Genomic DNA, 13,099 nt, shown 5'->3' on the forward strand with positions numbered 1-13,099 from the left:
GGATGTCGATCGGCGATGTCGATCGCCTAGAGGTACAGAAGCAACAGGTATCTCAACTCCGCTACTATAACAAATAAGCTTTTGCAGGCCAACGTGACTTCTTGATTTCGGCAAAAAATTACAAGCCTCGTTGTTGATTGGCTAAAATCTCTTGAAATCTATTGTTGTTTGAGTGGAAAATAGCTGCAAATTCACGAAAATTCTGGTTCAGCCTTGCAAGTGGGGAAGATGCCTGATGCTGTGCGGCCCAGCGACGGGGATGAATAGCAAAGAAAATGCCTGTAAGATGCCATTCAGAAACCAGTCTCGCTTGAGGAATGTACCTACTGGGCGAGCCGCAGGATGAGAATCAGGAGCCCATCAAATTGCCCCTTGGTTGGTAACCGAGGATGAGTGAAAGAACCCTGGGTAGGACGGCGAGTCGGCAATACGACGAACCACGGCACTAACCGCGACTGCGCTGCTAATCTAAAATAATATGACAACATCCAAATCGTTTGCTTTTAACCAGGTCATACCAGCCTGGGTGGCGCATTACAATCCAAGGATAATCAAGGGCTCAAGCGGCTAGGGACATATAAACACATTTGGGTATTGATGGCAATTTTAGCAGGGTACTTACAACATTGAAGCGTTCGCGCTAATTAACTTCAAGTCTAGACTTCAGCTTAAAGGTCGATGCTAATGCTGGATAGATGTTCATATCTAAACATAAAGTTCTTTCAAAAGTCTATATATCAAATTTATTGCCAAAGAACAGATTAATGAATTTCAACAGGAATATGAGCAATCAATGTAGACTTTGACACCAATTTCTCTGCAAGTGAAGTAATTGGAACATTGGCGAGAAGGTCAAAGACAGTCACCTTGGCCTTTATTTCCTTGAATACCCAGTTGGCATATTCAACGGCAACGAGAGAATCAATTCCAAATGCATGCAAGGGCTGGGCAGTGTCAATTTCAGAAATAGGACTCTGAAGGGAATCAGCAAGACGACGAGCGAGAGCGTTGGTAATAGCACTGGCAGCTTCAGCAATAGACAAAGCTTTTGTCAACTGTGTTTGAACAGAGGCTGTCTCACGCTCAGAGTCTGCAGATTCAGTCACACCACTCTGGGCGAGAATGGAGAATCGTGGATCACTGAAGTAGAATGGCGTCCTGATGCCGGATTTTTGGACTGTACGTGATGTGGCAAACCCAGTCGCAATTTGTGACGGCGAGGGTTCACCAGAAAGCTCACATGCAAGTGTGTGATTTATTAACGCATGGAACTCAGCTTCGCGGATACCACACGGCCCTTCCCACTCACGTAGATAATCTGTGATACCCTTTTCTGCGAGGACACCGACGTCTTGCATAATTCCAAGGTCAATAGTTGTGCCCTTCATACCAAGAGAATGGCGGTAAGCTGACAAGGCATCTTCGTAGGCACCAGCCGCCGCGTAGTTACTTTGACCCCGACTACCGAAGACACCAGCGAAGGAGCTGAGGATGAGAAAAAAGTCAACATCCGGAAAACAGCTATGAAGATTCCAAGATCCTTGAACCTTGGGCTGCGTTGACTCGATCCATTGCTGATAGCTCATGTTTTCGAATACAGAATCTCGAAGAACCATGGCACACTGTACTACGCCTCTAACTAAACCGAGAGAAGTCGAGCAAAGCTGGATGGCATTTTGGAGGGATGAGGCATCAGCGACATCGCATTTGCATACCAGAACTTCAGCCCCTTGACTCTTCAATTCCTTAACCAGATTTTGAGCAGATGAGCTTTCAGCACCCGACCGGGAAAGGAAACACAGCTTCTTGGCACCCAGACGAACGAAGAGCTGGGCAAGACTCCGCCCAAGTCCTCCAAGGCCACCAACAAGCATGTAACAGCCATCTGCTGAGAGCTCAGCAGAGCGGAACGAGTCAACAACAGGGACCACATCCTCATTGCCGTATGTCAATGTGAGTTTTCCTCGGTGCTTGCCAGCCTGCATCACACGGAAGCTTTGCTCGACTTGAGAGATTGGATAATCAGTAACTGGGTAGATGGGCTTCGTGATACCCGCATTGATGAGATCCATAGAGCTGTGGAGAATCTCAGCCATAAGACGTGGTCGGTCACGCTCAAGGTGGTTCAAATTAATGAAAGTGAATGTCGCATCGCGAATAAATGGTCTCATATCCAGTCGTGTGTTTCCGAGAATATCCTTCATACCAATTTCAATGAATGTGCCGAATGGAGCAATACATGACCATGTCTGTCGAAGTGCCTCACCAGATAGCGAATTCAAAATAACATCTACCCCAACGCCTTTAGTCATTCGCATCACTCCTTGAACAAAGCTCAGGTCGCGAGAATTGAAAATATGATCCTCAGGAATACCGTAGCGTGTTTTGATCAACTCTCTCTTGTCATCGGACCCAACTGTCGCGAAGATTTCGAGGCCGACATGCTGGGCAAGCATAACCGCAGCCTGTCCGACACCACCGGCGGCAGCATGGATAAGGATAGTTTGGCCCGCCTCGATATTGGCCATCTTCTTCAAGCTATACCAGGCTGTGCTGTGTGCCAGCAGAAGTCCGGCCGCATCGGCGAATGGCATATCAGGTGGAATAGGCACGGCGTATTCGGCACGAATTCGATGAACAGTACGGTGAGCACCGTGAGCAAGGAAGCAAACCCGGTCACCAGGCCTTACTGTAGTAACGTCTGCAGCCAAGCGACGAACAATGCCCGCACCTTCGAATCCGAGTAGGCTATCTGGAATTTGCCCCATTGCTACCATAATATCGCGGAAACTGATCCATTCACATAAGCAGAGAACAAACTTGGTTTAGACTTATTCACTTACTTGATTCCTGTTGCCTTAACATCGACCTCCACTGTCCCATCCTTGAGTGGAGTATTTGGGATGTCATCCCTCTCAAAGCATAACGAATCGAGCATTCCAGGGTTTCTAATGCCCAACTTGACAGGTCCTGCAGCATCCTTCAAAGGTACATGTTTCACTTTTGCTGGGAAATTTCCAAGAATGGTCGCCAGGGATTCGTTGCGAGGTTGATCTTCAAGCAATCTCCTAACACCAGCCTGTCCGTCAATGGCCACGAACTCTGTGTCAGGTCCAGCATGCAAAAGGACCCGGTCAATAATCTCCGAGAATTTATTCAAGGAGGTCTTGGTGATCTCAAGTGTTTTAAAATCCATGCCAGGTACCTCATTGCGAACACTTCGCGCCAATCCGGCAACAAGGCTAGCCTGGGGGCCAATATCACCACTAACCCAAAGAAGGCTCTGAGATTGAAGGATGAGATCTTTGAGTAAGTTGAAATCTTCCTCTGACATGTCTGCAAGAAGAGACCTTTGGAGGTCTGTAAGGATAATGCAAGATTTTCCATGCAGGGTAGCAACATTTTCTGCATTCCATTGCAGGCGAGAGGTTGAGATTCCCTTCAGGGCAAGCAACTCTTCCAAATTGGAAGCCATGTCGGTATATACGCCTTCCAGTGTTTGGGGAAGAACTAAGGTGATATCACTGAAAGTTGTTTCTGCTGTTTGTTCAAGGCCCTCTGTTGGGACGAGATCAAGTATCGACGTCCATGTATCGGTAAAGGTGATCGGTTTGACGAACTCATTTTCCGACATGCTACCTCCGTATGACACATCAGCACAAGTAAATCCTCGAATCCGGATATGACTCTTGGTGGTGACATCATCAAGAATATTGATATCGGAGACCCATTCTCGGAATCCAAATGGAGAGGAGGATGCAAAGCCGTTAAGCTGTATTCCGGGCTGGAATGGAATCTTTGTTGAAACAAAGATCTCGCTTATTGAGGTAGGGACAAGGGTCCCCTTGAGACCATTCTGGTGACCCAACATTGCAGCGAACATGAGATGGAAGATACTGTCGAGTACTGTTGGGTGCACGATATGATCACGCTCGCGCCACGGTGGATTCATGGATTCAAAATCCGGAATCTCGAGCTTACCCACGCATGAGCCTGTCTCGTTATCGTGACTGATCTGGGTCAATCTAGCAAATGAGGGACCATATTGAAGACCAAGTTTGTCAAGACGACTGTAGAAGTCCTTGGCGTTAACCTCCGTTGAGCAGCCCGTACGCAATTCGTTGTATTTTGTCTGAGCTTGAGTCGCCTCCTCGTTTCGTTCCACTTGCATTGACGATCCTTCAGCTGCTTCCTTCTCAACAATCAAGATACCAGAGCAGTTCTTCACTGGCTGCTGACCGTCAGTGCAGGAATTGATTGTAAACTCGGTCCAGGTAGAGCTCGAATCCAAGGTGCCGGCCTGGTGTGGTCTAAAAGTAAGAATGACCTCGGGGACGGTATCTTCTTCTAGAACCAGGGCTGTGTGAATTTGAATATCGCGCAGACGAACGCCATTAATCGATTCAATGGTCTGGTCTTCATCTGTGGTCTTCTGGATAGCCGCCTCGATTGCCATAGCCAGGAACCCGGCTGCAGGATAAAGAATGGCATCTTGAATGACGTGCTCTCTAACCCAAGGCTCTTCGGTCAATCGAATAAAGCCTCTCCATTGCCTTTCTTCTGCGTCCATCACAGGGCAAGGTGCACCTAAAAGAGGCAATCGCGGATGCTTTCGGAGTCTATACTCTCTGGATATGCGAGATTCGGACCAGAATCGAGCAGAGTGGTTCCAGGGATACGCGGGCAAATCAACCAGAGGCTTGTTAGACTCGTCTCCATGGACAGCTGACACATCCACGGCAATATCTGCTGAAAGCAAACTGCCAATGCAAGAAAGAGCCATCAGCTCGTCATTCTGTCCTCGACGCAAGATGGAAAGATATTCGACGCCGTTAACGCCATAATGCTTTAAGGTTTGGTTCACGGGGCCTTGGAGGGCGGGATGTGGCCCAACCTCGATCAGCAAATCGACAGCATTCTCCGTTGCTCGCTCGCCATTCTCGCCCATTGGTCGGACCAGGTCATGTACCGCGTCGGCAAATCGAACGGGGGATACTAAGTTGCGAACCCAATTACTAGCGCCCAATTCATGAGGGGCAATAGCCTTTCCTACAACACTGGAATGCATCTGGCGATCTGGCAAAGCAGGATTGGTAGATATGTCGGATATCGCATCGAAATAGTCACCTGCGATGGTCTGCATATGTGGAGAGTGGTAGGCTGTGTCGACCTTCAACTTCCGGGCAAATATCCCCTTCTGTTGAAGTTTAGCTTCCAGTTCATCGATTGCCGGCACATCACCCGACGCGGTAATACTAGAGGGCGAATTGATACAGGCAACGACTACAACACCTTGGGTGAGAGTATCGATATGGGGTTGAACCTCAGCCGGTGATGCACCAACGGCCATCATGGCTCCTCTTAGAGAAGAGTCTGCCTCCTTCATTTCAGAAGAAAGGACACCGCGATAATAAGCGATCTTAACAGCGTCTTCCTGTGATAATACTCCAAGGCAGTAAGCGGCTGCAATTTCTCCGCTAGAATGACCCGCGACGCTAGACGGCGCAACATTCCAAGTAGCGAGAAGATCGACCAGCGCTACTTGAAGAACGGTGCAAATTGTTTGGCTGAAGATGGCAAGCCCAAGCCGACTGGAGTCATTGGGCTTAGATAGTTCTTCGATGACATCCCACTGACAATGGAGGGTCTCTTTGATATAACGAGATGAGCGCTGAATGCTATTTCGAAAGACATCGTATTTCATAAGGTGAATACCCATCTCTGCCCATTGCGCACCCTGTCCGGTGAAGATGAAACCGATTCGCGTAGTCCTTGCGGAACTGCGTGTCTCTGGGTTGGGCCACGGCTCCTCGAGCAAGGCACGTTGTAGTTGAGCCAGAGAGGACGCGATGAGGAAGGTTCTCCATTGCAAGCGATTTCTTCTCTGGCTAAGTGTGTAGGATAAATCACCCAGGTAACTGTCATCCTCAACCAAGGCTAATTTTCCTCCTTTCCCAGCTAAGTGCTGAGAGAGCGAGGTTCTCATTCGCTTCAATCCATCGCGGTCCTGCGCGCTGAAGCAAAAGACGCGAGGCCTGTTTTTGGCGATAATTGATTTCAATCCGTTGATCTGCGTCTGCGCTAGGTCAATGGTGCAATGATTTCCTTTCAGGCCTCGCGATTCAAGATAGTGATACGCATCATCCATCACCAGGTGGGAATTTGTACCACCATACCCAAATCCTTGAGTGCTGAGACGACGCAAGCCATCGGTGGGCCATCTTGTCATGGCTGTTGGGACTTTGAGTTTCCACTCATCCCACTTCACACCTGGGCTTCCCTTTTTGTAACTCGGCGTTGGTGGTATGTACCCGGTCTCCAAAATGCGCACGCATTTAATAATAGACGCAAGGCCAGCACAAGCTTCAAGATGGCCGATGTTGGCTTTAACAGAGCCAATAAGAAGTCGGTCGGAAGGTGATCGTCCCTCGCTAAGAGTGCGTGATAGAGCCTCGGTCTCGGTGGTATCTCCGGCTCTAGTTCCTGTCCCGTGAGCTTCAACGTAGCGTGTCTCGGACATGGAAACACCGGCATTCTTATAGGCGGTCTGAATAAGTTGTACTTGAGCATCGGCGCTTGGAAGAGTCATTCCCTTGGTGCGACCGTCTTGGTTAACTGAGGATCCCCGAATGACGGCCCGGATTGGGTCACCATCGGCGATAGCATCATCGATACGTTTAAGAATGACAACAGCAGCACCTTCACCGCGACCGTATCCATCTCCACTTTCGTCAAATGCTTTGCAGCGGCCATCGGCGGCCAAGAAGTTCTGGTTCGATAAGAACATGAAGAGGTCGGGGTTGAGGAGCAAGCTGGTCCCGCCGACGATGGCGGTGCTGGTTTCTCCGAGTGATAAACTCTGGCAGGCCAAGTGAGTTGCCACCAGACTAGACGAACAGGCTGTATTGAGTGTGAAGCTCGGTCCCTTGAAATTGAAGAAATAGGAAATTCGGTTGGAGGTGGAGGTATTGCTAGCACCAGCTAGGGTGTACATCGGGGCGGATTCGGGATCACGGTATAGCATCTCCCGATAATCACTGGTGAAGTTGGCCATCCAAACACCGGTTTGTGTTCCAGAAAGCTTGGAAGCCGGGAGACCTCCCTGATCCATGGCCTCAACTGTGGTCTCCATCACCATGCGCTGTTGAGGATCCATAGCCTCTGCTTCGGCTTTAGAAATATTGAAGAAATTTGCGTCGAAAGCAGCCACATCTTGTTTCAAAAAGTGAGCTCCTCGCGGGAGACTTGTATTCAACTTCTTCTGTGGGAAATGGAATGCATCCGGATTCCAGCGTTCAGGATTCTCGGAATATGCCGCTAATCACTTCGTGAGCACTTGAGATCCGGATCCAGAATTTAGAGTATACTTACATCTTCCTTCGCAGATGAGGTTCCAAAATCGTTCAACGGAGTCACCATCGCCTGGAAAACGACATGACATGCCAACAACGGCAATATCTGACAGTGGGGAAGTCATAGTGGATGAATCATGCATCACATCCGAACATTGAGGTAGTATTCGCACCGATTGAGAAATTTCAAAGTGGCACGACGATTTATTGGAAAAAGGAATGCATACTTTATGCAAGACAATATTCTTAGAAGTATAGACGTCTTGAGATAAAACGGCATAATACTGTCCGTGATTTCATCAGTAGCAAAAGCTTGATATCGGCGAATCACCCAAGGCTCGCCAGCATCAGAGTGGTCGAAAAGAACACCATATTTTGTTTTCTGTACAATTTTCGTTGTTCATTTTCTTCTCGGTTTCAGATCAAGTATCAAATCCCATGGTTTTTGCAATATAATGGTAAGAATGGCTGTCATGGCTGTTTAAAACTCCGAATCTGATCGCCGTCGGGAGGTTTCATTGGGTGCTTTGGCCTCTATGCAAGCATCTGGCAGTAGACCAACAAGAATCATTGGTTACTGTTTTGTGACTTGCCAGCGGATATTCTGCTTTCTTTCTCTTTGATAAATCATTTACTATGATTTACTAAGTCCGATCAACCAGTTCTCTCAATATGGCTACATTTGACAAGCGTTGGGCCGAGTGTCTAGAGATCATCGCGGTCGAGATAGGAGTTGATGTTAAAGATATTCACGAGCAAGACGATTTTGCAGGAGATCTTGGAGTAAGCGCTCCATTAAGTCGCAGTATCACTGCTCGCCTCAGGGAGTTGGCGCCCGATCTTCCGGTCGCAGTTCTAGACGAATGTCCAACCGTTGATTCTCTCCGCCAGTGTCTAGCACGTCTTACCGCGATCGCGAAGGGCAATGACAATCGTCAATCGACCAGCAATGGATCAAAGGGCAATCTCTCACGCGTTCCTTTGTCAGTGATACTTCAAGGAAGCCCATCGAATTCTACAGAGACCATATTTCTTCTCCCTGATGGAAGTGGCTCCGGAATGGCATACGCTGGCATCCCACCCATATCCCCTACAACGTGCCTTATCGCGATGAACAGTCCTTATTTGCGATGCCCAGAAGATTATCGCTGCTCTATTCAGGATATGGCACGGGAATGGGCCCAGGAGATCCGACAACGCCAGCCACAGGGACCATACATCTTGGGAGGATGGTCTGCGGGTGGCTATTATTCGTACGAAGTGGCTGAGAACCTCCGTCGCCAGGGAGAGCACGTTAGCAAGCTCATCTTGCTCGATTCGCCATGTAGACCTGACTTCGAGGAGCTACCAATCCAAGTGGTTGAGTATCTGTCCGCACACGGATTGATGGGCAACTGGGGAGTGTCGGAGCGAACGCCGGCGTGGCTGGTGGAGCATTTCCGATCGACGCTCCGTGCAGTGCGGCAATACGTTCCCACGCCTATGGTCGCACCGCCACCTACAGTCTATGTGATTTGGAGCGCAGATGGAGTTATGCTTGAGGATCAACTGGAACCTACAGGCTTGGATCTGAAAATCAAAGTCTCTCGGTTTCTTCTGGTTGGAAAGCCCAATTTCACTCCTCATGGATGGGAGCGTCTCTTTCCTGGCGGCAAATTATATACAACCAAGATCTCTGGCAATCATTTCACGTTAATCAGCCCACCGAATGTGAGTTCTAAAAAAGTTCCAACTTGAGGGTTCTTAGTGCCATCTGGGGATTCAATTGGTGACAGTACTAACTAATTACAGGTCCATGAGTTGGGGTTTTTACTAAAGGACATTGTTTCTGATGACCTTTACAAACGATGGGATTGTTTTCTGGGGCCAAATTAGTTAAATTTTAGTTCTTTAATTAAACCCCGTTATTTCATATATCTTTTTCGTCTCCGTGTGATCTAGATTCTAATTTAATGCCTTGGAAGTATCAAACATTTTCGGCGTTGATCTCGGCGATCAATTCGACGGCTAGTACAGTCTGGAAGACCGATGATCTGCACACAATGTGCACTTCGGGTCTTAGCTTAGGTTGAGTGGCAACCTCAAAAGTATATTATAGAAGTCAAATCTATCACGGCAACATTGGAATCTATCACCATTGAAACCCTCTTTGACAATAACAGCAATTATTCAAAATGGAGTCTCCCTATCGCTACAAGCTCGATCCCATCAAGACCCCTGGCTACTGTCATGTCGATGGACTGACTGAAGAAAGCGCCAAGGTGGCAAGCCTTATCCTTCAGTCGAACCGAACAGCATACCATGTTTTCACAACTGACTTTGACATAATGGGTGTACGTATTGTAGTTTTGGACCGAATTATTCAAGGATGAATTTATCTAATTCTGAAACTAGGCCTATCTCCATAATCACATTGTGCATCACGTCTTGACCCTCTGGGCCCTGGGGGCTGATCCTGATACCATGATCACTCACAAGAAAAATAACGAGAACTATCAACTTCTGCCTCGAAAATTCCCCGACGACCACATTGTCGAAGAAATGGACACCCCTGAAGGATTTACAAAATACGTTGGTAGCCAAGATCACTTTCTGGACTTTGTTACATTCTTCGAACGCAAAATTGAGAAGATTGGGTATCAAGCTGTCCTGCAGGAATACATGGTCGGCGGATCTTCTCTCGCCGATGACATTCTCGGCCGGATGTATCATGGTTTGTCTTCGCTAAATAAGCTATCCGGAGATATCCAGGATATACTAACTGGTTAGGATACGTCCACTCTTTCATGTACGTTGGCCAGGCACTCGAATTCAAACAGCTACCACTATTGGCTGAAGGGTTAGCACAAGCCGCCTCTCACGACGACATGTATTACAACGAATTCCTTTTCCATGTGGAGAAGAAAGCCGCTCTCCAAGAAGAGCCTCGTCTCTCGCTAGCAGATTGTGCCGAAGAATGTCGAAAGGACCCGGTGATTTTGAACTGTTCCAGTATCGACGTGCATCGTCAAGTGGTCAGCGGCTCGTGGAAGGTCGAAAAAGAGATGATTCGCGACTACGTGTGTGGCCGGGCGTTCGACGAAATGGCACAGGTCTGCGCGCGCTATCGCGTTGATCCCAACGATGATCTCGAGCGTGCGACTGCAGAGCTAATCAATGCAGCTGGTATGTATTTGTCTTCGATGAGCAGTAGCTATAGAATGACTACTAACAGTTATAAGTTTGGATTGCGGCATCGGCCCAACGCGCCCCATATCAATGCCACTTTGACTTCTTCCTGATCCACGGGAGTAACGCTGCAATTTGGCAGACAGCCATGACGAACGAGGCCTCGTTCACTCGAGAGCAAAAGGCACGTCTGATCGAATACACCGGTCGGACAGTCCTAATGCTGTATGCTGGAATGGGATCACCTGAAGCAAACATCGATTGGCTCCTCTCACAGTCGCCTAAGGAGCCAGGTGCTGATTGGAACCGTGTATTGAAGCGAGGCTGCGAGCATCCCGATGACGGGCACATGATCAAACTGATTCGTGTTATTCGTCACGCACAGAAAGTATCTGCTCCATACGAGGATGATGCAGATTTCCGGATGAAGAAGCATATGTTTTTGCCTGCGGCACAGGCTGCTATTGATTCGGGATCTGATAAGCCCATGTCTGGAGTTCTTCATTTTGACTTCGTACGTGGGTGTGCTTTCCCAGAGGCATGGGAGAAGTACCCTGTGAGGAACTAAGCATTTAAATGGCAGCACTTATTGTAGATGAAGACATTTTGATGTAAAAATTCAACTATAGGACATTCACACGTCTAGAGCTACATAGTTCCAACCCCGCAGGCTTTGCATTGTAAGTTAAATGGTTAATATTTCATGCGATTCAAGAAAGTCGCCGGCTTGGACGCCGAAATAGTATGCCGGGCACAGGATAGACGAACAGGATAGATGAACGATCTATAAAGAGTTCAACGTATAAAGTAGAATGAATAGAAAGACACATCACTTGCGATAAACCTGTAACAATGCCTCTGAAAGTAATTATCATTGGGGCAGGCATTGCCGGCCTAACAGCGGCTGTATCTTTGCGACGCTCAGGCCACTTCGTCGAAGTATGCCACCCTTTTTTTGTAACCAAACCAATATTGACCATTCTTAAGGTGCTGGAGCGATCTGCCTTTGCAGGCGAGGTCGGAGCAGCTATCAATCTCGCGCCTAATGGCACAGCAACGCTCATGGGCCTCGGTTTCGATATTGAGCGAGCACGGGGCGTCCCGGTCAAGAATTGGGATACAGTACACGGAACTAATTTGAATCGCATCGCATGCCAGGATCTGAGTACATCGGTAGAGCGGTTTGGAGCGCCATTCCTGAGTGTTCACAGGGTAGACCTCCACGACGAGCTTCTGCGGCTAGCACAGGAGGGCCCCGGGGGCGCTACCCTTCAACTCTCTTCATCGGTTCTCGAAGTCAACCCGGACGAAGGATCTGTGAAATTAGCGGACGGTTCTGTCAAGTATGCTGACTTGATTGTTGCAGCGGACGGGCTTCATTCGGTCGCGCGTCCCGCGGTGGCTTCGCTGGCAAGCCCAAAAGATACCAAATTGAGCGCGTTTCGTTTTCTTCTACCGACAGAAAAAATTCGCGAGCACCCAGTTGGACGAGAGCTACTTTCATGGAAAGTGCCTGGCGCATTATTGCTGGGCGATCCAGGTTCCGTCACCCAGGAGGAAGAACGACACCTGATGTGGTATTCTTGTCGCGGGTATGTTTTCCCTTCATATTTGAAAAATTTTCTTATTAGTTCAAATGATTCAATGCCCATGTTGATATATATAGTGGCACTGTCGAAAACTTCGTGGGTATTCACCCAACATGCCTGGAATCAGGGGACCACAAAGATCAAATGCTCCAGCAATTTGGCCATTTCGATCCAAAGGTAGTCGAAATTTTGAAGTATGTCCCTGTATCCCTAGCTTTTGAAAAAAATATCTCACGATGTATAGGCTCGCTGAAGACGTCAAATGCTGGCCCCTGTTTGAGACAAGCCCGCTCTCCAAGTGGACAACGGGCAAACTTGTTTTGATCGGCGATGCCGCACACCCTGTAGGAATAGTCGCGTCGGATGTGCTCCACTGTGTTGCCGAGACTGACCAATCCGAGCAGATGCTTCCGTTTGGTGGACAAGGATCCAATCAAGCCATTGAAGATGGCGGCGCCCTCGGATTATTATTAGCTGGTGTCGATGAACCGTCAGAAATTCCCCACAGACTCGAGCTGTTTGAGCGACTTCGAATGCGACGTGCAACGCGTGTCCAGATTCTGTCATCTGTACGCGCCAATCGGGAAGCAATGGTCAAGGAGCGGGTCCAGGAGTTTATGGAGGAAGGTGTTACATGTGAGTCCAACCTTGGAAGTCGTGCATGATATACTGATCTATCTCGCGATCCTTCAACTTCAAGTTTGGAAGATCTAACGGAGATTTTGACAGTTCCCGAGACCTTTCCTACTAGAATTGCACACGATGCAGGGTATAATGTTTTTAAGGAATGTGAAAGAATATTGAGAAGCGCTTGAATGAAGGAGACATATACTATTTCCAAGAGAGACATGATATTATTGAAACTTCAAGTTGAACCTAGTACTTGAGGTCTGCCAAATTCAAGTTCAAATTTCCTTACAACCAAGTTGGAATTGGAAAGAACGAGATTTCCAGTATCATGATGTGCTAGCAGGCTAGATAATATCATGC

At 48.1% G+C, this 13,099-nt stretch overlaps 4 protein-coding genes across 4 annotated transcripts; 3 read left to right on the plus strand and 1 right to left on the minus strand.

Moving 5' to 3' along the window:
• Positions 1-761: 761 nt before the first annotated feature.
• Positions 762-7,441, minus strand: N7478_008297 (type I polyketide synthase; the record flags this gene model as incomplete). The annotated part of the gene is made up of 3 exons (XM_056924511.1): positions 762-2,790; positions 2,844-7,317; positions 7,372-7,441. 3 exons carry the CDS (start codon positions 7,439-7,441, stop codon positions 762-764), a joined length of 6,573 nt encoding a protein of 2,190 aa, XP_056777237.1.
• A 583-nt stretch (positions 7,442-8,024) lies between these two features.
• On the plus strand, positions 8,025-9,089 carry N7478_008298 (thioesterase domain-containing protein; the record flags this gene model as incomplete). The annotated part of the gene is made up of 1 exon (XM_056924512.1): positions 8,025-9,089. The coding sequence occupies one exon, from the start codon at positions 8,025-8,027 to the stop codon at positions 9,087-9,089; it is 1,065 nt and encodes a 354-aa protein (XP_056777238.1).
• A 437-nt stretch (positions 9,090-9,526) lies between these two features.
• N7478_008299 (questin oxidase family protein) lies at positions 9,527-11,088 on the plus strand (the record flags this gene model as incomplete). Its single annotated transcript, XM_056924513.1, has 4 exons — positions 9,527-9,685; positions 9,747-10,065; positions 10,122-10,517; positions 10,574-11,088. 4 exons carry the CDS (start codon positions 9,527-9,529, stop codon positions 11,086-11,088), a joined length of 1,389 nt encoding a protein of 462 aa, XP_056777239.1.
• Positions 11,089-11,372: 284 nt separating this feature from the next.
• Positions 11,373-12,774, plus strand: N7478_008300 (FAD-dependent oxidoreductase; the record flags this gene model as incomplete). The annotated part of the gene is made up of 2 exons (XM_056924514.1): positions 11,373-12,112; positions 12,354-12,774. 2 exons carry the CDS (start codon positions 11,373-11,375, stop codon positions 12,772-12,774), a joined length of 1,161 nt encoding a protein of 386 aa, XP_056777240.1.
• Positions 12,775-13,099: the final 325 nt, after the last annotated feature.

This window comes from Penicillium angulare (assembly GCF_028827245.1).
Source record: "Penicillium angulare strain IBT 27051 chromosome Unknown utg000005l_segment0_segment0, whole genome shotgun sequence".
Taxonomy (NCBI): domain Eukaryota; kingdom Fungi; phylum Ascomycota; class Eurotiomycetes; order Eurotiales; family Aspergillaceae; genus Penicillium; species Penicillium angulare.